Raw genomic sequence first — 25,695 nt, 5'->3', positions numbered from 1 at the left:
GGAGGCCGGCTTCCTTGTCTCCAGCCCTGAGGCCTGAACTGGGTGGTTATTTTGGGACCCGACCATAAACCTGGTGAAACAGCCCTTGTCTTGCAGGCACTGTGCAACTGATTAAATAACAGGTAAAGGTAAAGGCATCCCCTGTTCAAGCACCGGGTCATGTCTGACCCTTGGGGTGACGCCCTCCAGCGTTTTCATGGCAGACTCAGTACGGGGTGGTTGGCCAGTGCCTTCCCCAGTCACTGCCGTTTAAATAATAGAGTATTATAAATTAAAGCATTTATTATTAGTCTTGTTATATGAAAGTATTTGTGTAATCCTTTTTTAACCTGCCCTTTCAATATTTTTCAGAGCGGGTAAACCACCTCCTACATAACCCAGTTAAAACACTCAACAATTCCGCGCAGGGCCCTGGCCTCTTTGGGGGCCACGGTCGAAAAGGCCCTTCCCGAGGCCAACCCCGCGTCCTTCGGGCCGGGATCTTCTTCACTCTCCTGGGGCGGGAGCGAAGGGAGGCGGCGGTGCCGGGATCCGCCTCTGCCCGCTGCCAGCCAGCGCAAGTGCGGGAAGGCGCCTCGGGGCGCAGAGGGAAGCGGCGCTGGAAACGCCGGACCTGCCCGCTATAAAGCCGCCCTCGCACCGTGCGGGACGGCAGCAGGAAGCGGCCGCCGCCCCCTCCGCCCGCCCGCCCGCCGAGCCCAGCAGCGCCGGCGGCTCCTCCTCGTCCTCCTTCCTCGGGCCGGGCGCGCAGGAGGGCGCGCGGGGCGCCATGGCCGGCGAGGGCTGCTGCGCGGGGCGTTGCGCGGGCCTGGCCGGCTTCCTCTTCGAGTACGACACGCCGCGGATCGTGCTCATCAAGAGCCGCAAAGTGGGGCTCATGAACCGGCTGGTCCAGCTGGCCATCCTGGCCTACGTGATCGGGTAGGGCGCACGGAGGGGCGCGCCTTTGGGTGCCAGCTGCTCCGCAGGGCGGCCCGGGGCGGGTGGCCAAGGGGGCCAGCCGGGGGCTCTCCGGAGGGGTGGACCGCAGGGCCCGTGGGCAGGCTGCCACGGAGAGCCGCAGGTTGGCCGCCCCCGGGTGGATCTCCACTCGGCCACGAAGTTAGCTCGGGGGTCTCGAAGAACCAAGCTTTAAGGCCGACAAGAGTTTTATTTGGGGTCGCCGCTTTCACGGGCAGGCAGCATTTCCACATAGATCTGGCCATCTGGTGCGAGCCACTCCGGTTGTGACCGACCTTGCAGGGTTGTTGTGAGGCCCGCAGGGGGGTCGAGTGCCCCGAATTCCCTGAAATGTTGTGGTTTTCGTAAACGCAAGAGATGGAGGCACGCTTCACTGCTTTAAGATGGGAAGGGGGGAAGCCAAGACAGTTTAAAAACTGAGAGAGTCACCCTCCCCCCCCCCAAAAAAAAGTGAAGGTTTTGTGTGGTTGCTCTTTGGTCCAGTTCTAAGGTGATCTCCTTTCAAAGCTGCACCTGTTGAATGTCTGCTGGCTGTATCACTTTTAAAGGCCCCATGCCATACCTATCTAGTGCTGTTAAGCTGCAGAGAGGAATTCTAGAGGGGTTTTCAGTTATGGAAATACAGAACCTAAGGAAAGGAGAAAGGAGGAAGTCTTTGTTGTTGTGTAAGTAATCACTGCAGTGTGGGGTGAGTCAGCATAAAATGACCCTTTCAGCACTTACACACCAACCTTTTAAAAAGCCATTCTGATGGGCATTCCTATAATGCCTGCCAGAGCTCTGAATGGGCCCCATTAAGAGGAAGGGCCCCATTAAGAACTCATCCCAACCTGAGTAGGTCTGCCCACCTCATTTGCCAAGCACATCTCAGGCAGAACATATCACAACAGCTCCTGCCAAGACCGTTTGGGGAGCGTTGCCAAGCTGATCCTGCAATCTTCTGTGTTCAGCAGGTTTATGATTTAACTCACAAGTTAAGTCACTAGTCAGTAAGACTCCATTTAAATCACGGTTATCGGCATATACAACCCAGAGGAAAGTTTCATAGTCCAAGGCAGGGGTAGTCAAACTGCGGCCCTCCAGATGTCCACGGACTACAATTCCCACGAGCCCCTGCCAGCGAATTGTAGTCCGTGGACATCTGGAGGGCCGCAGTTTGACTACCCCTGGTCCAAGGGGTGAGATGCACATAGGACAAGGCCCAGGTGTGTTTTGGGGCATGAAGAAAAAGTCACCAAGCATCTTCATGTGGAGTCAGCGATGAGGGTCATGTTCCTTCGATAAGACTTCTGGACATTGAATTTCTCTCTCTCCCCCCCCCCTCTTATTTGCAGCTGGGTGTTTGTGTGGGAAAAAGGCTATCAGGAGACCGACTCGGTGGTGAGTTCGGTAACCACGAAGGTGAAAGGACTCGCTGTGACCAACACCTCCACTCTGGGCCTCCGGGTGTGGGATGTGGCGGACTATGTGATTCCCCCTCAGGTACACTTTTTAGGAACGGGTTTTGTGGTTCTCTAGACCAGGGCTCCCCAACTGCAGGCACCTTTGGAAGTCTGAGGCAACCTGAGGGGTGCGGCCACAAAATGGTGGCAACAAAATGGCTGTTGCAGGAGGTGGAGCCGGATTCAAAATGGCTGCCAAAATGGCTGCCACAGTTTACCACCAATCTGCGCTGGGGTGGTAGTGGCTGGCCAAGCAACATTTTAAATCAGTGCCCTTGCTGGGCAAAAACCCCACTCACCCTCCCCCACTTCCTAAAAATATTTGATGGGTGTCAGGGACCCCTGCCCTAGACCAACATGCTGGCAGCTCTTGTCCGCGGTGGTTCTTTTAGGCTTTCCTTTGTTACATTTTAGTCTTGCCCTCGAGGCGTTCTGGGTGGCCTGCATGATTTCCTGCCTTTTAATTGTCACAACAACTCTGCCAAGTGGGCTTATAGGGACTGGCTGAGGAGCATAATGGGGATTTGAACCTGGGTGCTAGTCTCTCTAGCCACTGGGCCACCTTTATTGCAGGTAGACTGTAAGGAGCACAGAGCTCTTAACGGGTTCTAAGAAAATGCAAATCCATCAGGGAGGACAAAAGAATCTTCTGGGGGATTCCTGTTGGCAAGCGTGGAGCCCTCCAGAAGGAGGGGTGGCGGAACAGTGTTTTGGGGGGGCTTTCCCCTCCTCAGCATCGGGGAGGTTATTAGGTGAGACCCCAAGAAAGGTGTAGAGCTTTGGTCTCTCCCCACTGTGGCTTTCGCCCCACAGATTACCCAGAAGGGGCAGCCGGATTCCACATTCTTAAACCAGCTCCTGCTTGCTGCTGTTGTAATGTTTAACTTCCTCCTGTTTGTTTTCTCTTTGGTTCCTTTCCTGTGAGCCAGGATTGTCGTGTGTGTGTGTGTGTGGGGGGGGGGGGGCTCTTCTTTTTCTTCGTGTATCTGCTGGCACGTGCTCCGGTTTCTGGAAGCGCCTATCAGAATAAATTGCATGAATCTCCTGGGTGCCCCAGGTGACTGCTGGATATTCTTCCAGCAGAATCCGCTCTAGGTTGCTGTCTTTGGTGCTTCAGCAGGGATTCACTTTGGTTTTTAAGAACCATCGAGCCACTTCTGGGGTTTCTCGAAGCCTGAAGAATGTCGCAGGGGGTTCTCAATGCTGAAGAAGTTGAGACAGGCTGCAAGAGACAAGTGTCTGGCCGGCTGAATCAAATCTCTCTTCTTCTGCCTGCAAATCCCCTCTTGACCCGTCCTGCTTCCCAAACTGCGGTAGCCTGTTTGTTCTCCTGTGTGCCGACAGCACCTCGCCACGCTTGACTTGAACCATTTACTAACCACTTATATTCCTGCTTAAACAGACAACTCAAGGCTTGGCAGGAACAGGGGTGTGTTGGGTGTGTTGCTGCCATCGTTGCTCTGAGCTGTTAGAATGTCACAGTGATGTCCCGGTTATTCGGCTGGTGGCAGTAGTGGCAGTTGGCGGGAAACTGAAATATATAACGCTTGTTTTGGTAGGGAAAAGTGCTATCTACCAAGTCCTTGGTGTGACTCCTGTCTGTGAAATACGATCGAAATGGAGGTCTGCACTTCCGGCCCTGCTGGTGGACCTCCTGAGGGCCCCTGGGTATTTGCCTCCATATGACCCAGAGTGTTGGACTGGTTTTTCCATTGGCCTGATCCAACATGGCTTCTCTTATGTTCCTAAATCTCCTTGCTGCATGTAAGCATAGCTGTTTCTGTGCCGTATTTAGGGTGAAAATGCTGTCTTCGTCATGACTAACCTGATCATCACGTTGAATCAGACACAAGGACTCTGTGCAGAGGTATGCCTTTGGGGTTCGTTTAGTGTCTCCCTGCCCCAATCATCTAAAGCAGGGATCTCAACCTTTTTTAAACCTCTGGACACCTTTTGAATTCTGACATGACACAGTGGGCAAAATGGCCGCCACAGGAGGCAGAGCCAGCCACAAAATGGCTGCCACAGCTTCTCTCCAGTCACGCAATGAAGAGCCCTGTGCTTTGGAGGCAGCTGGTGGGTGGAGGGAGGTATAAGGCAGACAAACCCCTTGGCCCAATGATAAGGACGCTATATCTCCCTCCACCTACCAGCTGCCACAAGGATCTGAGGCTTGTTATCTGGTGACCTCTGCAGGGCTGTACGTTGAGTGTGTGAGCAGCAGGCCCTATTTTGGCTTGGGCTCGTGGAGTTTTCTTTTAAAAAGAAAGAAATCCAGGCAGCTCCACAATAACACTTTTTCCCTGTGTGCCTCTGCACGAGCAGAATCAAGAACCAAGGTCAACCGAACATCAGAAGAGGCCCTTGTGGGTGTGTGTGGGTGTGTGTGTGTGTGTGTGTGAGGCATTTGCTACCCACACTTCTCCCTCTGAAGTTTCCAGATAAGACGACCAAATGCTCCTCCGATAAGGACTGCTCTCCAGGGGACATCAACACTCACAGCAACGGTATGCATTGTCTCCTTAGATTAAAAAAGCGGGGCTCCATCGTTGGTTCAGTTTTTCTGTGCAGCAGTTCGGTTATATTTGGAATAAATTTTAGGTATGAATTTAGCACAGGGGTCCCCGACCTTTCTTGAGTTTGTGGGCACCTTTTGAGTTGTGTCACAGTGTCGTTGGGGGCAGGCACAAAACGGCTGAAGACCCCTGTGCAGTGGCGGAAGCGGGGCCCATTTTTTAAAAACCCGATTAGCCAGTCAGAAGCTTTGCTGGGCAGAGCCCCTCGGGCTGCACCCACTTCCTAAAAACACGTGGCGGGGCCTATGACCACTTCTGGTGTCCTTCACAGTCTGAAAAATATCTCGGGGATTCCTCCGTGGTCAGAAGGTTGTAAAAGTCTGGTTGCACCCCTGCAGGCGTTCAGACCGGGAAATGCGTCTGGTACGAAGAGAAAAATAAAACCTGCCAGATCTTTGGGTGGTGTCCTGTGGAGAACGACGAAAACGTACCCAAGTGAGTGAAACGACTGGATATCGTAGTGAGTGATTCTGAAATGAGCTTGGGAGTGTTCAGGACCCAAGACTCCATGTGCTTGTCCATCTTCTCCCAAATTTCCTCTGTTCACTGCCTTCAGAAGTGGTACTGCAGGCATAGACAGCTGCAAGAGGGGACTGGAGAAGCATATGGAGCAGAGCATCCAAGATTGGCTATTTGCTACAAGGTGCAGAGGGAACATTGTCTCTGGGGCAGTGATGCTCGGTCTTCTTGGTGCTTGGGGGGCAAGAGTGGGAGGGCTTCTGGGGTCCTGGCCCTGCTGGTGGACCTCCTGATGGCACCTGGGTTTTGGCCACTGTATGACACGAGAGGGTTGGTCCAGGTGGGCCATTGGCCTGATCTGAATTTTTGAGGGGGAAGTTTACACCCTGAGGATCTTGTTTGTTTCTACAGGTCGATTAAAACTGAACCCTCTAGCTGGGCTAGCAGTTGGTCAGAGATTTTCAGTCGCTCTCTCTGCCTGGAGGATTCCACTGAGGGAGCAGACACGAAAACGTGTTAAGCATGGTCACAGCGGCCCTTTTGACTAGTAACAGCAGCTGCTCTCTTTGGTTTTTCTCCCATCCTTCCCCTCTTCCTAGGCCTGCTTTCCTTAAGGGAGCTGAAAACTTCACCCTTCTGGTCAAGAACAATATCTGGTACCCCAAGTTCAACTTCACCAAGTACGTATGCCTCCCCTAAAGTTTCTCGGATAGAGGGCCTCTGGCGGGCACTCCTCTCTTGCCAAGAGTAAACCCAAACTCCAGGCAATTTGCCTGCCACAGGTCCAGTCTTGAACAGCTCTTTTTGGGGGGGAGGAGGTTAGACTGTGCTAGAATTCCAAAGAGGCGGGTACAAGAGAGCTCTGAGAGAACATCTCTGTGAGCCCTATCAGGACTGTGACTAATACAAGGTCACCCAGCTGGCAGCACGTGGAAGAGAAGCAGGAAATCAAGCCTGGTTCTCCAGATTAACAGCCGCCACTCTTAACCACTACACCACACTGGCAAAAAGAGAAGCCGGTACACTTAACTTATTGTTAACAGAATAATTTCAAAAAGGTTAACTTTCTGCAGCTCCAAGTCCAGGTAAGAGAAGAAGAGAGGTCTGATATATGATGGAACAGAAGGCAAACACATTCCCAAGGGGCTCAGCACATCGGGGTACACTCAGTACACTCCAACTGCTGAGTGTACCCCAATGAGAGAATTCTTGTAACCCTTTCCCTCCCAGCTCCTCTCACATGCTGAGTTACAATATCCAGCAATCAGGGTGTGGGAGTTGAATGGAACTGTGCTCAGGCTGTTGAGAACTGAAGAGTTGAGTTGGGGGTCAGCGAGGCTGGCTGCTTGCATTTAATGGAACCACAATAATTCCAGCATCATTACTATTACTATTACTATTACTATTACTATTACTATTACTATTACTATTACTATTACTATTACTATTACTATTACTATTACTATTACTATTACTATTACTATTACTATTACTATTACTATTATTTGGATTTATTGCCTGCCACTCTCAGCAAAGCTGGCTCGTGGTGGCTTTGTAGTGGCCTAGCAAAGAAAATGTCAGGTTTGTGTAAAAAAAATCTGGCAAGTAACCCCGAACCAAATTGCCAGTTCGTGCTGGAAGTTGATTTAGCTGGGGAGAGAAAGCAAGAAAGCAAGAGAAGAGCTGCTGGGTTTTGTTGGGTGTATTTGGGTCACAATTTAATCAATATTTCAGGAGCTGGTTTTCTTTGGGGTGGGTGTCTCAGCACTAACAAAAACACTGGGGAAACTTTCTTCCTCGTCCTAATCCTGAACTCTTTTTCTCCCTCCTCTTTTAGGCGAAACATTCTCCCCACCATCAATCAAACATACCTCAAGTCTTGCAGGTACCACCCCAAAACGGACCCCTTTTGCCCGATTTTCCGCCTCGGCGATATGGTGGTTGCCGCTGGGCAGGACTTCCAAGAGATGGCTGTCGAGGTTGGTAAAGTGGGAGGTGGGTGGGCCGTACGTGCACCCACCCTTCCTCCCAAAGGAAGGAAGGAGGGGCAGCGTTTAATTTTTAGAGCTGAAGTCTTTCTAGAAGTATTTGTTTTTGCACCGGGATCTGTAAAATGATTCAGTAAGCTGTAAAACGAAAATCCCTGTTCATGAGCCTTTAAAGTCCTTGATTTTGAAATATAAGGAAAAAAAAGGAGACATTCTAATACTCATTAACAAATACACAAAGAAGAGTTGGTTTTTATATCCCAGAGATGCCAAGAACCCCACTCAAAGCGGCTTACTGTTGCCTTCCCTTCCTCTACCTTTCCGGATCTGAGATGTGGCGCTGTTCCACTTTGTCTTTACAACAGCCTTGTAAGGTAGGCAAGCCACTTGCACAAGGCCAACTCGGCGAGTTACCATGACCTAGCTGGGATTTGAACTCCTGTCCCAGCCCAGCTCTTGATCCGTTGGGATTGTTGGTCTTCAGCAAATCTAAAGGCTCCCCACGTAACCCATGCAGAGTTCGTGTGGCCCCTCTACTCTGTGCAGAAGGGCTCTTCCCACCCCCTTGGCTCCTGTACCACTTTGAGGCCACGTGGGTCCCAATCCCATCAGCAGGGGAAGAGATCTACCAGAGGCAGAATCATGGTCTGTTGCCAAAGGCCATGCAGAGACCATCCCAAGTGGCTTCCGCGTGGTGACTACATTTTGGAACCAGACTCTGTCCCTGGGCATGCTCTCTTTCCGGGTCCTTCCAGGATCTCATAAGCAACCAACTTATTGGGATTAACTGTTACTCCCAGCTCTTAGGCAAACACAGCTTTCCAGCTGACTTCCTGCACTGTCAGGAAGGTGATTAAGCAAGTCAATATTTAACTCTCTCTCTCTCCCACCCCCCCACCCCTACAATTCAAGATTGCAGCACCTGCTTTCCCCCCTTCCAGTTGTGTTGCCCTCATGGGCTGCTTATCCAAACTCGGCATTCCCTGGATCTGGTCTCACGAGGCAGCTTCTCCCTTCCCCAAATCTGTCACATGACCTGGCTGTATGGGGTGGTAAAAACAAACGGGAAAAAATGTAGAGGAAGTCCTTGAAACGTAAGCGCTGGATGTCCCTTTGCAAGAACCTGTGCCCTCAAAGGCTCTTCAAACATAGCTGTTGGGTTAATGCTTCATGGCCTTCAGTGAAGCCTTGCTGGATCTGACCCAAGACCCACCCAGTGGTTGCAGATGGACCTCACAGGCGAGAGGGAGGTCCAGCATCCTGGGGCCACCCCTTCCTCCAAAAAAAGGCTCTCCATTGGTGTTGTGTGAAGCAAAGATTCACCTGAAGACTTGAGTCTAGGCAGTCTTTGAGGCAGACCTGTTTGTGGGTGAACTGACTTGTGCTGGATGCAAGGGCTTGGGAGTGTTTACTTCTGGATTTAACCCGAGTGCATCTTGTGCAGGGCGGAGTGATGGGGCTGCAGATCAGTTGGAACTGCAACCTGGACAAATCGGCTTCTCGCTGTGTGCCAAAGTACAGCTTCCGACGCATCGACAACAAGGATTCTTCTCACACTGTTTCTCCGGGGTACAATTTCAGGTCAGCGGGCTTGATAACCCCATCCATTGAGGCTCCTTGGAAGCTTATTGGGGAGGGGGCTTATGAGGAGGTCCGGGATGGCAAATCCAGCTTCCCGAAAAGGCATGCTGGGGACGTCCTGTATGAACCCTGGGGCCAGAGCACCCACCACAAATCATGACACAGAATTCTCGGGCACACTTGAGCACATCTGGAGTTTCCCCCTTGCCTTGTGAACAAGGGATGCTCGGGAGATGTCGTTGGCATGAAAGCCACAGGTTCACACCACTGGATGGAGCGCACAAGTGCCACGGGGCACTCTGACTAGGCTCATAACCAGCAAATCTCTTCTTTGTCGTTGTTGTCTTTTCCCTCCTTCAGGTTTGCAAAATATTTCCAGACGGCTGCAGGAGTGGAGTCCCGGACGCTTATCAAGGCTTATGGCATTCGCTTTGACATCATGGTCTTCGGGAAGGTAGCTGCCCTAGTGACGAATCCACAGCAGAGCGGGGCTGGCTGCTTCTACGGGTGACCCGCAAAGATCATGGGTCCCAGGTGGCTTCTCAGGTGGCAAAAGGTGCCTGTTGCACGCCCAAGGCTCCAGCCGGCTCCTTGAGAGCAGCACACCGCAGCGATTCCAGAGCGGCAGACTCTAATCTGGAGAACTGCACTTGATGCCCCACTCCTCAACACGCAGCTAGCTGGGGGGACCTCAGGCCAGTCCCAGTTCTCTTGGAGCTTCTCTTAGAGCAGTTCTCTTAGAGCCCTCTCAGCCCCACCTAAGTCGCAGGGAGAGTTTCTGTTGTGGGGAGGGGAAGGAAAAGATGTTTGCAAGCTAATTTGGGACTCCTTTGGGTAGTGAAAAGTGGAGCATAGCAAACCAGCTCTTCTTCTTGGCATCTCTGGCAGGAGGCCTGCCATCTTCTTGGGAATCTCGGAGAACTCAGAATAAACAGTAGCAACCTGTAAGCCGACGTTCTTTAGAAAGGGGAAGGGAACTTCTAATCTTTTCCTGTAAGGCTGCGTAATGACAAGAGCAGGAAAACTTCCCTCTCTTTTTTTCCCTTCCCGTGTAATAGGCTCTCAGCTGCACTCAACATGCTGTGCCTCTGATACCCTTCATGGGGTTGTTTTTAAGGAGTTTTTGGTGTAGTGCTTAAGAGTGGCGGCTACTAATCTGGGGAGCCGGGTTTGATTTCCTGCTCCTCCACGTGCAGCCAGCTGGAGGGGATCTTGGACTAGTCCCTGTTCTTCTAGAGTTGTTCTGGCACAGCAGTTCTCTTGTCACTCTCTCAGCCCCACCCACCTCGCAGGGAGCGCCCCCACCCTTGCCTGTGGATGGCTGGTTTCCTCCTGCTGTCTTAATGTGAGGGCAACTTATGTTTTACTGATTTAAAATATAAAAATCCTGCCTTTCCCCAAGAGAGCAGCTTACAACAAGAATGTCAAACAGCATCCAGAGGGCAGTAAGATCCGTCTAGTGAATCTGTCCCGGGGCACAGCTCCTAGGATGCAGGGTTAGCTAATTTGCTAACACTCATCTATGTGTTATTTCTTAGGCAGGCAAGTTTGACATCATTCCCACAATGATTAACATTGGATCCGGCTTAGCCTTGTTTGGCGTGGTAAGTTCTGTCTCCTCTCTTATTTGGGACTGCAGCTGTCCCTCCCCCGCCCCCGCGGCTCACTGGGTGACCGGGTATAGATTTTAAAAATGATTGTCTTCCACTTCCAACCAGGCCACGGTTCTCTGTGACATCATTGTCCTGTATTTCATGAAGAAAAAGTATTATTACCGAGAGAAGAAATATAAATATGTGGAAGACTATGAGCTTGTAAGTGTTTCTGCACGAAGCTTCCATCTTTGGTTTTCTTGCTCCAAAATCTCTTCTTTGGGACTTCTTGGGTTGCCGTTGGGGGCCGAAGCTTCAAGGGTGGCTACAGAACTGGGGCTGGCATGTTTTACCTGTGGGGGAGCCAAGTAGTGCAAATAAATTTATTGGCACTATTTTGAAACTTCCTTCCGTTAAGAGCATGCCAGAAATAAAGCACGCCAAGAAGGCAAAAAGGCTCTTGGGGTTAAATCTGATGTTTATATTCCAGGGTTTCTCAGGCTCACAAAGCTGGGGGAAGTCAGCACCTGGTGTTTCCTGAGGCATAATGTTTTATTTGTATTTCTTTTCTGTACTCTCTCCTGAGACTCAGGGCGAGTTACAGCTTAGGTTAAGCGGAGTCTAATCTGGCAAATTGGATTTAATTCTCCATGTGCAGCCAGCTGAGAGCCAGTTTGATGTAGTGGTTAGGAGTGCAGACTTCTAATCTGGCAAGCCGGGTTCAATTCTACACTCCCCCACATGCAGCCAGCTGGGTGACCTTGGGCTCGCCAAGGCACTGATAAAGCTGTTCTCACAGAGCTGTAATATTAGGGCACTCTCACCCTCACAGGGTGTCTGTTGTGGGGAGAGGAAAGGGAAGGTGAATGTAAGCCACTTTGAGACTCCTTCGGATAGAGAAAAGCGGCATGTAAGAACCAACTCTTCTTCTGAGAGACCTTGGCTAGTCACAGTCCTGTTAGAGCTGTTCTGATATAGCAGTTCTCTTAAAGTTCTCTCAGCTCCACCTGAAGACTAAAGCCAAGAATGTTCACTGCAGTGTTCTGTGGGTCTTCTTGTGCGTTTGCTAGAAGAATGCTATTTGACTTAATGAAAAAGACCAAAGCTACATTGCTGGAACAGCGTAATGGATAAGAGCAGCGGATGTTAATCTGCAGAACTGGGGTTGATTCCCCCAGTGGGTGGCCTTGGGCAAGTCCCAGTTCTCTCAGAGCTTTCTCAGCCCCACCCACCTCAAAGACTGTGTGTTGCAGGGAGAGGAAGGGAAGGCGATTGGGAGCCGCTTTGAGACTCCTTTGGGTAGTGAGAAGCTCTTCTGAGCCTTCGGTTAACGTGAGGCTGGCTACAGAACCAAAGGCAAGGGATCATTGGGAAAAGTGCAGTAGAGCAGGGGTAGTCAACCTGTGGTCCTCCAGATGTCCATGGACTACAATTCCCATGAGCCCCTGCCAGCGAACGCTGGCAGGGGCTCATGGGAATTGTAGTCCATGGACATCTGGAGGACCACAGGTTGACTACCCCTGCAGTAGAGGGTTTTATTTTGTCCTTTCCATCTCCTCCTTTCTTTCCAAGGGCGCCAACGAATCTTACGGATCCCGGCCAGAGAGCCAACAGTGCTGTGGAGTTAGATGACGCTTTGAACACGGCCGCCGTCAACCGTCTTCTTAATTTCATGTGTGTGGACAGCGAAGCAGATGCTGCTTGAGTGTCTTTCCTGGGAGGCTGGACTGAGCATCTGCCCTTTCCAACTGGAGATGGGGGGGGGGAAGGCTCCCTCTGACAGGCTGCGTATTGTTGAAGACCAGAACACCCACTTGGAGAGAAGGGGATCTGAAATATGGACAATTCAGGGAAGACCTGCTAACCAATGCTTTATTCACAAGTTAGGGTTTGTAATAACCTAGGGGGGGCCTTCATGCTGTCCTTCAGGCCCTCTGACTTGTGGACTCAAAGGGGCAAGGGCAAGTTGTCCTGTCCCCCCCCCCCCCTCAGACTGAAACAGTGGCTTTGTGTGTCCAGAAAATATCCTGGGGCATTCCCAGCCCTTCTTCCGAGCCTCAGTTCATCTCTTCATCCCTCTGAACCCCAATAGACCTTTCTTCCCCCCTCCTTCCTTGTTTTAGCCAGAAGTTCCACCGGCTTCCCCAGCGGGGCAGAGAACGGGTGCAAACAAGCACTGCCGCTCCAAGTATTAAATTGTGAATGTTTGACCGCTGGAGTGCTGGACCTGTGAAATCCAGGAAAGGTTCCAGTGGAGCTCCTAAAGGTCAGTTCCTGACAATTTAAGAGGACAGCAAACAAGCCATGATGCTTGGATTAGATTAATATGTAGGCTGTATTTTTTGGGGGGGGGGGGAGAACTGCCAGGCCTCTCTCTGCTCCTCCCATTCTTCTTATGGGGGCCTCCAAAAGTGAGTTTTAACCCTGAAAGAATGTATAGACGTACCTGCACTTTTTTTTGGGGGGGGGGGAGGGAAACAGAAGCAAAAAACCCACACACTACTGAATGTTAAGAAAAGGGCACAATTTACTTCTTTTACAAAGAAAATAAACGTTTCTGAAAAGCAGCTTCTGCCGGCTGTCTCCTATAAATCCAATTAATCTAGATTACAGATCGCTAACAGGGTTTCACTTTCTTCTGTTGTGTGTGCTTTTAGCCCCATCTACCTCAAACGGTGTCAGTTGTGGGGAGAGGAATGGAAAGGTGTTTGTACGCTGCTTTGGGACTCTTGGGTAGTGAAAAGCAGGGTTTAAAACAGGGGTAGTCAAACTGCGGCCCTCCAGATGTCCATGGACTACAATTCCCAGGAGCCCCTGCCAGCGAACGCTGGCAGGGGCTCCTGGGAATTGTAGTCCATGGACATCTGGAGGGCCGCAGTTTGACTACCCCTGGTTTAAAAAAAAACCCCAAACTGTTCTTGCCAGGTAAAAGCCCCTGGCACCCGACTGAGTCCCCCAATCTAATGCATGCAGATTAACACAGTAAAACCCTTTGCAGTGGAACTAGTCGTGGCGACCCATTTTGGTGTGTCCCCAGAAATCCGCTGTGCATAGAAAGGCAGCCATTTGTCCTTGAGTTGGTTTCAGGTGGTAAGTACATCTGAGTCCAGTAGGATGGAAAGCCATGCTTGTTGTGGAGGGTAAAACCAGGGATACCCCACACCTTTGGGGAGAGGGAAGAAATGCCCCCTGTCCGGACTGCTGCTTCAGCAGCTGAGCTCAGTCTCAGAAGATACATTCTGAAGTCCAGCATTCTCGATTGCAAACACATGGAAAAGAGTGTGAAGGGGGACTTAAAGCTCTGATGGAGGAGGGTTTTGGAATTAACAAAAAAAGCGCTAAAAGCATCTGAAAAAGGAATAATGTTTATTTCCCAAGGGCTTGGGGGCTGATTGCTCACTGAAAAACATACAACCCCCCCCCGCCGCCAAACACAATAACAGTGAGGAAAACACATTCAACCTTTTGCTATTTGTCCAAATGACTCAAAACATTGAAACCTGGTTAATTTGGGGGGAATGGAGTGGGCGGAGGGAGAGAAGTAAAGCTGTTCTAAATGCCCAGATGTATTTTAACTGGATTTGGGGAGACGGCTTAATTTGTAAAACAACTCAAAAGTGCTAGTGCTGAACGGGTCGGTTAATAGATGTGCATTTAAATAAAGTTTGAGTTTTCAATATTCCCCCCCTTAATTAGTCTACCACAAGACTCTCAAAGGAGCCTCTGTGTGTTTTCCTTTCAAGGTTGTTGCGACACCCGAGAGAGAATTTCTACTTTAAAATTTACAAGTAAACCACAGCGAAACGTCTTCCTGACAACTTAGCCAACTCCACTTTGGTCTCCATCTCTATGAGTACTTCTGGTTGTAGCATGGCACAACAGGAAAAGGGAAACATGCCATATACGCAGGGCTGTCGGAACTACACCACGTGGTACAGCCTTTCCATGACTAGCAGTTTAGAGAAATTCAAGAGTCCAGAATCATTTTAAGAGACTTAACAAAATTTGTGGCGCAGCAGTGACTCACAAAAGCTCCTCCCCTGCCAAATATTTTGTCAGTCTTTAAGGTACTGCTGGCCTCTGGCCTTTCCTGCTGCTACAGACAAATACAGCCACCCATCTCATCCTTGTACCAGTTTAGAATGGGTGAACGAGGGCAGCAGGAGCCCATAATACAAATCTGCTGTTGTTATTACTGAATTTCTATACCTCTCTCCCGAAAAAGGCTCAGGGTGGAGTGCCCCTGTTAGAAATCTAGCACGGCATAAGAAGAGATTCCTGGAAATGTTTTTGGAGGCTGTGATTTCCCCCCTTTCAAACATGGGGGAAACCCACTGCCCCTGCAAAATCAGTGTAGCAAACACCCCTCCCCCCAATTGAATAACAGTAGAAGTTTACATACAAAGTTTGGCATTTTATCTCCTGATCCCAGATAACTGATTTGAGTATTCAACTAGCAGCTAAAAGGATGCAAGACTACGTAGACCCTGGTGCAGTTTGAAAAGAAACACCGCTTATAGGATAAAGAAAAGCCAGAAAGCAGCAGCCATTGAGTATGAACTGATCTGAATATTCACGGGTGGCAAAAATCGATTACATTATTTCAGTCAAGTCCCTCGTAGCCAAGAAAACTGCAGGGTTTGGGCACTGGTTAGTCAAACTGCATTAAATTGTGTCACGCAGCAGGAAGTGTTGGATCGTTTTGTGTAAAAACCCTGAATTTTGGACATACCCATGTTGTAATAGACACTGAGCAAGTCAGGTTTCCAGCAGTGCAGTGGGGTTAGTGCTTTCATTGGCCGGACGGAATTTCAGGGTGCCGTCTCACTTTGTGCTTGAATACAATCGCCTCGAAATCCTGCCCTCCAAGGATTCTGGTTGTTCCAAGCCCTTTTGGCAGAAGAAAAGAGACAGAGGGAGCGAGAGAGAGGGATCTCGCACGTCTGGAATGGTCAGAATCCTGCAAGCCACACAGAGGGAAGGATCTCGGCCAAGATCGGGTCCTGTCCAAGGCGTAAGGGATCAGCACACCGAAGGCAACGGCCTTTTAGGAAAAAATTGCCCTTGATGGAGTCCTGCTTGTCGCGGGTTCTGTTTTTCATGCAATAAAAAGTGTCAGTACAAAAAAGGGGAGGGGAAAACACCAAAGCAAGAAAAGATGTACGTTACTGGCAAGTTTCAGAGACTCTACTTAGCACGGAACGTCAGGCGCACGTCTGCCCAATTTCGCTTGAAATGGAAACAGTCGGCTCTGAAGTGTTTGGCCCGAAAGCTTGGCTGTTAAAACACTTGCCCCCGCCCCTTTTTCTGAAGGGGGAGGGGTCCACTGGTCTACTTTTTCAAAAGCCGGCATCCCATTGTCCCATCTGTAGAATGGCCGGGGCTGGGCCTGCTCGTAGTGTCTCCAGTTGGCCATCTGACGCCCTCCGGAGAAGAGCGTTACTGACAGTCAGTTTTTTTTACAGCATGCTGTTATTAAAAAGCTCGGCCCTCCACATCCCTGGACGCTGGTGGGTTCCACTGGCAGTGCAGAGAGTCTTTCCCCGCACAGGTGTGCATGCGTTGCAGAGGGAGCAGGAATCCAGGCGGAAGCCCCCCAAAGTGCCATCTCAAGAAAGCAGTTCGTCTTCGTCCACATCTGGCAGGTCGCTGCTGAGCTTCAGGTTGTCTTCGCTGCCTTGCTTCCTGCTTTGAGGGAGAAAGGAAATGCATGTTGGAACGGAAGCTTTCCCCACTCCCCGGGTGAACGGAGGGTGGGGGGACGTCGCTACGTATGCGCTCGACCTGTCTGTCATTGCCTGCCCCCATCGGATGGCTCCGACATGCCCGGAAGTCTCCATGAAGTCCATGCAAACAGTTGTCAAAGCTGCAGGCTGAAACATCAGGACCACACGTTCCATACGCACATGGGAGCCCCGTTGCTGGAGAGGACGTGCTCCGTACGTGCAGCGGAGCCCGGGGGAACTTTGGCTTGCCGACGGGATTTCCCAACTGCATTACACAGAAACAGGCAAGGATCGGGGCCCTCTCGCTAGCCCTGTGCATGTCAGCCGGTCCATCAACCCAATCAGTTTTGCAACGGCGTTACTCTTCAAAAATAAATCAGTCATGCCACACTTGGGGGAAGGGGAACCAAAGAGCTGAGCATTCCACACAGCCGAAGCGAGCACCATGCTCTTCCTTCCCATGCAGTGAGGGAGGGATCTCGACCCAAATGCTTCGCATCACAGGGAGGGAGGGAGGGAGGGAGGGAGGGAGGTGGGGGTCATGAGGCAATGGCAAACTTTACCTTTGACTGAAGGAATACTTCACATTCCCCGATTTGTTTTTTCTGGAGTTGTAGGGGAAAGGTCAGTAGGGAGGAGGAGGAGGAGGAGGAAGCGGACGCACAGAAAAAAGAAATCGGACCAAGTCAGCCACCGTCGGGTGAAAGACCAACTAGGCAGAAGTGCCTTTTTGGAGAAAGTTCAAGCGATGCAACCATAAAACGAAGCCATGGAATGGCAAAGTAGGCTCATTCCGCACACACACTGGATAATGCTCTTTCAAGGGGCTTGTGCAGCTGGATTTTCCCGTGCAAAACAGGAAAATTTGCTCTACAGTGCACTAAAAGTGCATTATCCAGCATGTGCGGGAAAGGCCTAGGATATTATGCCCTGTGGTTGGTCTTCCAGAGGAAATGGTTGGGCACTGTTTGAGACAGGATGCTGGTTTAGATGGACCACTGGTCTGATCCAGCAAGGCTCTTATGTTCTTATGAAGGACTTGGCCTCTCTGCCCTGTCGTTGGTCCTCCAAAGGAACTGGTTGGCCACTCTGAGGCAGGATGCCAGACAAGATGGAGTATTGGTCTGATCCATCTGGGCTGTTCTAATATTCTTAAGGAGGCCTGAGTGTCCATGCCCTGTTGTTGGACCTCCAGAGGAACTGGTTGACCACAGTGTCAGACAGGATGTTAGACTAGATGGACCACTGGCCTGACCCAGAAGGGCTCTCCTTATGAAGGTCTAGGCCTCTGTGCCCTGTTACTAGCCCTTCAGAAGGATTGGCCACTGTGTGAGACAGGAGGCAGGACTAGATGGACCACCGCTACCACACGAGAATGTTCAGTGTATGACTGAAGGTAAACCGCAGCAGCCATTTTGTGGCTGGCTCCGCCTCCTGGGGCAGCCATTTTACTCACTGACTCAAAAAGGTTGCGGGCCCCTCGCCTATCAAGCATCTCTGAATGCATCTGAGCTCTGCGCCTGCGTGCTTTGGGCTTTGGTGATCACCGAGGCAAAGTGCTCAACCCTACTCCGGACATCTCTCAAAAGTCAGCGAGGCAGCCAGGTTCTCCAGAAGCCAGTTTAGAAATCCCTGGTTGACCCGACAGCCGTCATGAGTTGCTGGCCAGAGACACTTACATCAACAAATTCCCCGGTGCAGACAAGGATCTCTCTTCTCTTCTGCTGCCCTCAAACGGGTTCCCAAAAGATCTTTTCCTGATCATGGACTTCACCAAGATCTGAAAGATAAAATCGACACATGGGGAGAGTCGGGACTTGGAAGACCTCGTCTCCAGGCGGCCAAAAGACTTGGCAAGGTCTGCCCCAAGCAAGGCTGGTTTTTTCTCAGCCTCCGCCCTTGATTTTCATGTATTGGAAACATTTTTATGCTGCCTTTCCTCTGGTGATTTGAGGCAAAAAGCCCTCTTGCCTGAGGGGAAAGTACGAGTGTGGCATCATGGTTAAGAACAACTGGGTTTGATTCCCCCCTTCTCCTCCGCATGCTGCCATCTGGGTGACTTTCGGCCAACCACAGTTCTCTCAGAGCTCTCTCAGCCTCACCTACCTCACAAGGTGTCCGTTGTGGGAAGAGGTAGGCCAGTTGTAAGCCACTTTCAAGGGAAGGCCTTCCCTTGAAACTACCTACAGGGCGTATCGGGGTTGATCCTCCAGCCCCAGGCTGGTCCTCCAAACTTCTCACTCACCACCGTGGCCAAGCTTGGGATGTGTTTCACCGAATTCTCCACCTCTTCCTCCGTCACCTCCACGAGTGTGCAGTTCTCATCTTCCGTCGGCAACGGCTCCACTCCGTTCTTGGTCACCCAGGGGTGCACCTTAAATGGAAAAATTAAAGTTATGGATTGCTCTTTTAGAGTCTCTCTTTCTAGATGGAGAATGCAGTCAATAGAAAATAGAAGACTCGTGCACCAGGAACAAGAGAGAAAGCTGTGTGACATAAGTTAAACACATCACAGTGCGCTAAACTTTTGGCTTTTAAGTCGAGATACCTTAATTTCTGGGACTGTGATCCTGGATTCGGGGTTTTTGTCTAGCATCTGTGTTATGAGATCCTTCAGTTCATCAGAAATATCTGGCCTGCCAGTGGAAGCAAAATTTAAATGAGCCCACAGGAAGCTTGACAGAGCAGTCCCTGGGCATCCAGGAGAAGGATCTGTCCAGCTCCTGCTGGAAGACAGGCAGTGAGGGGGAGCTCCCCATCTCCTGAGGCAGCCCATTTCGCAGCTGGACTACTCCGACTGTGAAATTCCCCCCCCTGATATCTAGCCAATAACATTCTACAAGTAGTACTCACTGGTCAGGGAACTCCAGCGTCTGACTCTTGATTTTGCTGTGCAGGCTTAGAATTCTCTCGTCCATAAAGGGGCACTAAGAAAGAAGAGGAGAACACGGTGGGGCTTCACGCGGAATTAGTTGGGGCTAAATTGGACACACACACACACACACACACACACACACACACACACGTACAAAGCTCTCCTGACCAGGTCCTTTTAACTGGAGGTGACCCAGAAATAGCACCCTGCACTTCTCCTTATGGAATTGCCTCTTGTTCTCTTTTCCCCATTTTCCCAGCATGTTCAGATTTCACTGAAGTCACAACATTTCCTTACCTGCCCAAAGACAAAACAGTAGAGGGTGATGCCCATAGCCCAAACATCTAAAGCCTTGGGGAAAGAGAGAGAGAGATTAAGTACATCAGTCTTCCAAAATTTTCTTTTTAAAAAACTTGAATGTAAACTTTACATTTAAAAACAAATCCGATCAGCTCTCAGGGTCTCCCTCCGAGAAAGGCACAGAACGGCCGCCTCTGCTGGTGGCCGCCACCTGTTCCGGGAAGTGATGGCGGCTACAAGCACAGACAGCTTCAAGAGGGGACTGGAGAAACATCTGGAGAAGAAGCCACAAGGTATAGATGGAAGACTGTCTGGGGCAGGGATGCTCTGTCTTCTGGGTGCTTGGGGGGCGACAGTGGGGGGCTTCTGGGGTTCTGGCCCCGCTGGTGGACCACCTGAGGGCCCCTGGGTTTTGGCCACCATGTGACACAGAGTGTTGGATTGGACGGGCCATTGGCCTCCAATATGGCTTCTCTAATGTTCTTATGGCCCTGCTGGTAGACTTCCCGGTGGCACCTGGGTTTTGGCCACGGTGTTACACAGAGGATTGGATGGGAGGGCCATTGGTTTGGTCCAACATGGCTTCTCTTGTGTTCTGGACCTCCTGGTGGCACCTGGATTTTGGCCGCTGTGTGACACAGAATGTTGGAGTGGATGGGCCATTGGCCTGACTCAACATGGTTTCTCTTATGTCTGAGGCAGTGATGCTCTGTATTCTTGGTGCCTGGGGGGGGGGACACACAAGAGTGAGGGGCTTCTGGAGCTCTGGCTCCGTTGGCACCCCTCCTGAGGACACCTGGGGTTTGGCTGTTGTGTAACACAGAGGACTGATCCAACATGGCTTCTCCTATGCTTTGACTGGCATTGATTCAAAGAGGGCTGCTTTCTACTGACCCAGATATTTGGTCTACCAAGGTCTACCTTATCTACTCTACCTGGCCTCAGCTCTCCAGGGTCTCAAGTAAAAGTCTTCCTTATCACTGAGTGGTGGAAAGCGCCACACAAGTCACACCTGATTTATGACAACCCTGCAGGGTTTTCCAAGGCAAGAGATGAGCAGAGAAGTTTGGCATTGCCTCTGCATAGTGACCCTGGACTTCTTTGGTGGTCTCCCATCCATGAATTAATGAGGGAACACCCTGCTTAGCTTCTGAGATCTGATGAGGTCAAGCTAACCAAGGCCATCCTCGTCAGGGAAATCCCGTTACCTAATCCTTGCCATTAAATGCATCATGGATCAGATCTGGGACTCTCTGCATGCAAAGCTGGTGCTTTATCCCTGAGCACAAAGCCCACCAAATCAGTGAAAATTCCAGGCAACAATATAAAACCATCCCTCTTTCCTGCCCAGACCCACAACCCCAGAGTGTTCCAATATACCTTTCCAGAAAAGATTGTCCTGGTTTCCGAGAGGGTTTCGGGGGCCATAAACGCCGGGGTGCCCACCGTGTTGGTCAAGAGAGCGTCAGCCCCTTTGAACTCGTTGCTCACACCAAAATCGGCAATCTTGACGTGACCGTCTTCCCCGACTAAGAGGTTGGATGGCTTAACATCCCGGTGGATTATCTTTTGGTAATGCACTGCGGGAGAAAGACGCGATGCGACTCAGCTCTGGCACCGCTGCAACGGCTTGCTTGCTAGACAGAGCGTATTCCACCAGGCAGAGCAAATTCCACCGGGGCCAAGGCCAGAAAGGTCAAGGCCTGGTCAAGGCCAATTTCGCTCCCTTTGGGCCAGGGACCCTAAGAAGATTTTGTATTGCTGATCTTAATGCTCTTGTTGTCATAAAGCAGGATATAAATGCAACAAACATAGAGATTCGTATTGTCAGAGGCTTTTTTCAGTGCCTGCCTGGATACAGCCCCCACCCCCACCCCAGGCTACTTTCTGCTCTCTTCCACTTGTGTCTGCCTCATCTTCCCCACCTCCACCTGCAATAGGGAGGTAGCAACACCGTCCCTACTTTACAGGGTTGTTGTGACTAGTTTCAAGTCCAGTAGCTCTCTTTGTGTTTGTGCTGTGATCACTTTGAACGCTCATAAATATTCCTATTGGCTTATGGCTTTCAGCCCTTAGACGTGCAAAGCTACAGGTCCTCACTCTGTGCATGCATAGAGGCACTCTCTTCCTGACTACTTCTCCTGTTGTAGAAGAAGGAGAAGAAGAATAGTTGGTTTTTGGATCCCGCCTTTCTCTACCAAAAGGAGTCTCAAAGCAGCTTACAGTCACCTTCCCTTCCTTTCCCATAACAGGCACCCTGTGAGGTAGGTGGGGCTGAGAGAGCCCTGAGACTACTGCTTTGTGAGAACAGCCCTATCAGGGCTGTGATGACCCAAGAACACCCAGCTGGCTGGGTGGGGGAGCGGGGAATCAAACTCAGCTTGCCTGATTAGAAGCCAGTGCTCTTAACCACTACACCAAGCTGACTCCCTTAAAGTTGAATCCAAGGGCTGAATATAAAAACGGCACCCAAACTCCGGCTCCGGTTACTCCCGCCAAGCTGGCTTTTGACCCCCCTTTTTTTGCCATTCTCCTAGTTGTCTCCCAAAATGCTTACAGTACTCAATGCCCTTGATCAAGTCCTGGAAGTAGAAGCGTGCCTGATCTTCAGTAAGAGGTTTCAAGGTTGGGACTTCCATCACAGGCCTGCAAGGGGAAACAGGCAGAATTAGTCTTCTACGGAAAAGAAACTGTCCGAGGCAAGACCATCCCTGGCCTCTCCACTTAATAAGGCACAAGTAGAACCATGTGGATTTCTATTGGCTCCTTACATCATCTGACCTCTGCTGAGCTAATAGATGCAATACCAGGTTCTGCCTGTCCGCAATGGTGGCACTGCAGAGCTTCAGAGAATGGGTTATCCAGGACAGCGAGAAGAAGGAAGAGCTGTTTTTTAATACCCCACTTTTCACTACCCAGAAGTCCCAACGTGGCTCACAATCAACATTCCTTCCTCTCCCTACAACAGATACTCAGTGTGGTAGATGGGGCTGAGAGAGCTCTAAGAGAAGTACTCTAACAGGACTGTGACTGGCCTAAGATCCCACAGCTGGTTGCGTGTGGAGGAGTGAGGAGTGAGGAAATCAAACCCAGTTCTCCAGATTAGAAGCTGCCACTTTTTAACCCATACACCACACTGGATCTGTGTAAGGCAACTAGGTCCCATCTCTCAAAAGCCCTAGCCTAGCTTGAGACCCAGTGCATTACAGACTTCTAGCACTTAAATTATCCGATATGCACATAGGTCAGGGGTGGCCAAACTGGCTTTCCAGATGTCCATGGACTATAGTTACCATGAGCACATGCTGGCAGGGGCTCATGGTAATTGTAGTCCATGGTTCTCTGGAGAGCCACAGTCTGACCAACAAATGGAGACGGGAAAATGGTGCACATTTTTCAGACCTCCAGGAACAACCCAACCCAAAATTGGCAACCCTAGCTGGCTACAACTACGCCGGGCAGATGACACCACCTTATTCTTTTGGAAAAATGTGACTCCCTGCCTTTCCAGTTAAAGGAGACCTAATGCATCTGCCGATAATAAAAGCAGAGCCCACACGGGACATCCATCATCATAAAGAGAAGCGGCCATAAGAATCCATCAATATCGAAAAGCAAGATCCATTAAAAGAACAAATAAAGCACAACCGCGTCTTAAAACATCAGCCATAAAGGAACGGCCTTTCCCAACAGGCCCACGGAGCAGAGCGGCACCTTAAAAGCATTCAGCACCGTGAAATTAGCCAAAGGAATCCAGGGCGGCCGACAGCCCCTTCTGGAATTGGCCCCCTGCCCTGATGTGCAAAAGGGGGATGCTGCATTTCTTGCTGTGGGGTGGGAGGAATTGCACAGCCCAGGACAAGCAGCGGAAAAAGCCCTGCCAGCCAGTTGGGCTCCTGCAACTATGGGGCCGCTATTCAGTGGAAGAGCCCCTGTTCCGCACGCAGAAGATCCCAAATTCAATCCCCAGCTTCTCCATTTGGAAGTACGGGAGTGCATTCAGTTAATCTGAGCCGGAAAACACCTTCTCAATTCAGCCGGATACTGATTTAGATATTTGTTTGGCTAGTGAAATGGCCGAGCCCCAAAAATCCTTAAAATATTTGGGATTGCTGATTAACTGCAGTTGAACTGCAATTAAAGGGTTCTCAGTCCCTTTGAATGGTTTCAGTGTGAACTCTTAAATTGGAGAAGGAATTTAAAGGGACTGCGAACTCTTTAAATACCTTTGGACTTCATTCATATTGCTTGCAAAGGGCATTTAATTCACAGCCCGGTGCAAATGAATAAGCGATCAAAGCAATAATAACCATAGTAAACTCTTACCCTTTTTTCACAAGTTCAAATACTGAAAGACAAAAGAAAAAGGCAGTTCAGTCTGGGGAGCTGCAGACAAAAAGCTTTTAACTATTTTTTTTTAATGCTTAAAGCCTTGGCCGTTTGAATCGCTGGCAGGGCAGACACAGTGGTACAGAAATTAGGGAAAACCAGGCATCGAATGTCCATGGTGCCACAAAGCTGTCTGGGTGTTGCCTTAGGCCCTAACCTACCTCTTAGGGTTGTTGTGAAGGTGGAAAGGGGGGGGGGCAATGCCACGAATGCTATACAGATTTTAAATACCTTATAGCAGAGGTGGCCAAACTGTGGCTCTCCAGATGTACATTGACTACAATTACCATGAGCCCCTGCCAGCATGGTAATTGTAGTCAATTGACATCTGGAGAGCCACAGTTTGGCCACCCCTGTCCTATCTGTTCCGAGGGCAAACAGTTGCAGAGAGATAGTTTAAGCTAAGCAGGGCTGATTCTGCACTTACATTTTTTCCTGTTGTTGATAACTGCTGAATTCAGATTAATCTGAACCCAGGTCTTCTGCCTTTGTTTCTCGAGAAAAGGGTCTGCATTAGACCTCCCTGCCCCCCCAGTCACTTTGAGAACACGACCCAAACCCACATGGCCACAGGAGGTCCACCAGCAGGGGGAAGAAATCCAGAAGCCCTCACACTGTTGCCCCTAAAATGCACATGGTTTTATCTTATGTGTGCAGATTTAACTGCTGTGAGCTGCCCTGGAACTGTTGCTAGAGAGGAGCAGCCTAGGAATAACAATATAATAAATAATAATAATACATAATACATAATAATAAAAAGCAAGTCACAAGTTTTGAAGGCCAAGCTTCAAAGCTCTTGTTGACCACTGGGTCAGTCCTTCATCTAACTTGGGAAAACTGAGCGAGATCAGAGGGTGACGGACCTCCAAGGAAGTCCCTGGCAGAAAGAGAAGAAGTAAAAGCAAACACCAGCAGGCTTCTCTTCCGATTGGCTCCTCCTCCTCCTAGAGAGCATTGGGGTCACAGCAGCGTGGGAACTGGGTCTAGAAGGATAATTCAAACTGTACGCTTTTTCGGGGAGGGAGGGAGTTCATTCACATCGGGTCTTCAGTTGCAAAACCAACTCGAAACAAGCACCAGATGGTACGAGGAGGGATAAAAATATGGGCGACGTAGCCCAAGATCTATTTTGGTCTTTCTGCCATCTGGAACCGGCCACTTGTGTAGGCAGAAGGCCAAAGGAGCTGGCCAGCTCACCTGATCTAGTCCCACACAAAACTTAGAGGGAAAGTGGGGGGGGGGAGAGCTACAGTTAGAAAAAGTGGCTGTTTTGCGAGCTAGAATGACCAAACTGTCCACATTTCAAATGGTTGCCCTCCTTCGAGCTGCAGGCTAGTTGCAAATACTATATTTAGAGTTTACCGATGCTGCAAATAAGTTGAATCAAAGGAGCCTTTAGCAGACTGATGGCTTGTCTTTTAAACCAAATGATCAATTAATCTCTTAAATGTCATGATCCGTTTTTTTGGGGGGGAGGGGGATTTATCCAGTTTCTATGCTGCTTTTATAGTTAACGTGCTCGAAGCAGTTAACAAAACATTAAAAGCCATCAAACAACAACATATGGAATCATCAACAATTATCCTGAAAAGGCAGTGCGGTAACGTTTCTGCGACAGCTTAATTTCTGCCAAGGAACAGCTTTGTGTGGCTGGGGAGGGAGATCCCCTGGGTGGCGAGCAAAGCTTAAAAGAAGTCCAGCAGCTCCCAGTGGGGTGGATAGACTCGCCAACCTCCAGGTGGTAGTTGAAGGCCTCCCAGAATTACAAAGGACACCTTTAGGCAAATTTGTGCCAGCTGGAGGGGTT

The 25,695-nt window shown here is 50.1% G+C and overlaps 2 protein-coding genes across 9 annotated transcripts in view; one reads left to right on the top strand and one right to left on the bottom strand.

Moving 5' to 3' along the window:
* The first annotated feature begins 549 nt into the window (after nucleotides 1-549).
* Nucleotides 550-13,165, top strand: P2RX4 (purinergic receptor P2X 4). The gene is made up of 12 exons (XM_077308091.1): nucleotides 550-921; nucleotides 2,295-2,442; nucleotides 4,198-4,269; nucleotides 4,837-4,909; nucleotides 5,317-5,413; nucleotides 6,037-6,117; nucleotides 7,275-7,416; nucleotides 8,870-9,006; nucleotides 9,367-9,460; nucleotides 10,545-10,610; nucleotides 10,725-10,820; nucleotides 12,171-13,165. Exons 1-12 carry the CDS (start codon nucleotides 770-772, stop codon nucleotides 12,228-12,230), a joined length of 1,218 nt encoding a protein of 405 aa, XP_077164206.1. The 5' UTR covers nucleotides 550-769; the 3' UTR covers nucleotides 12,231-13,165.
* A 782-nt stretch (nucleotides 13,166-13,947) lies between these two features.
* Nucleotides 13,948-25,695, bottom strand: part of CAMKK2 (calcium/calmodulin dependent protein kinase kinase 2) — a 28,464-nt gene continuing 16,716 nt past the window's right edge. For 5 of the 8 annotated variants that reach the window (XM_077308084.1, XM_077308080.1, XM_077308081.1 and 2 more), the window contains 10 exons: nucleotides 23,826-23,847; nucleotides 22,057-22,145; nucleotides 20,880-21,079; nucleotides 19,497-19,550; nucleotides 19,178-19,251; nucleotides 18,873-18,960; nucleotides 18,570-18,698; nucleotides 18,004-18,104; nucleotides 16,888-16,929; nucleotides 13,948-16,286 (listed from right to left, as the gene is read on the bottom strand). In XM_077308084.1, coding sequence (XP_077164199.1) covers nucleotides 16,208-16,286; nucleotides 16,888-16,929; nucleotides 18,004-18,104; nucleotides 18,570-18,698; nucleotides 18,873-18,960; nucleotides 19,178-19,251; nucleotides 19,497-19,550; nucleotides 20,880-21,079; nucleotides 22,057-22,145; nucleotides 23,826-23,847 — 878 coding nt within the window. In that variant the 3' untranslated portion in view covers nucleotides 13,948-16,207. The remainder of the gene's footprint in view (nucleotides 16,287-16,887; nucleotides 16,930-18,003; nucleotides 18,105-18,569; nucleotides 18,699-18,872; nucleotides 18,961-19,177; nucleotides 19,252-19,496; nucleotides 19,551-20,879; nucleotides 21,080-22,056; nucleotides 22,146-23,825; nucleotides 23,848-25,695) is intronic. The other 3 variants (XM_077308086.1, XM_077308087.1, XM_077308088.1) reach the window with 3 other exon arrangements.

The sequence above is a fragment of the Paroedura picta genome, chromosome 13 (assembly GCF_049243985.1).
Source record: "Paroedura picta isolate Pp20150507F chromosome 13, Ppicta_v3.0, whole genome shotgun sequence".
Classification (NCBI taxonomy): Eukaryota; Metazoa; Chordata; class Lepidosauria; order Squamata; family Gekkonidae; genus Paroedura; species Paroedura picta.
Note: the sequence above shows the minus strand (reverse complement) of the source record. Positions and strands in the feature narration are given on the sequence as shown.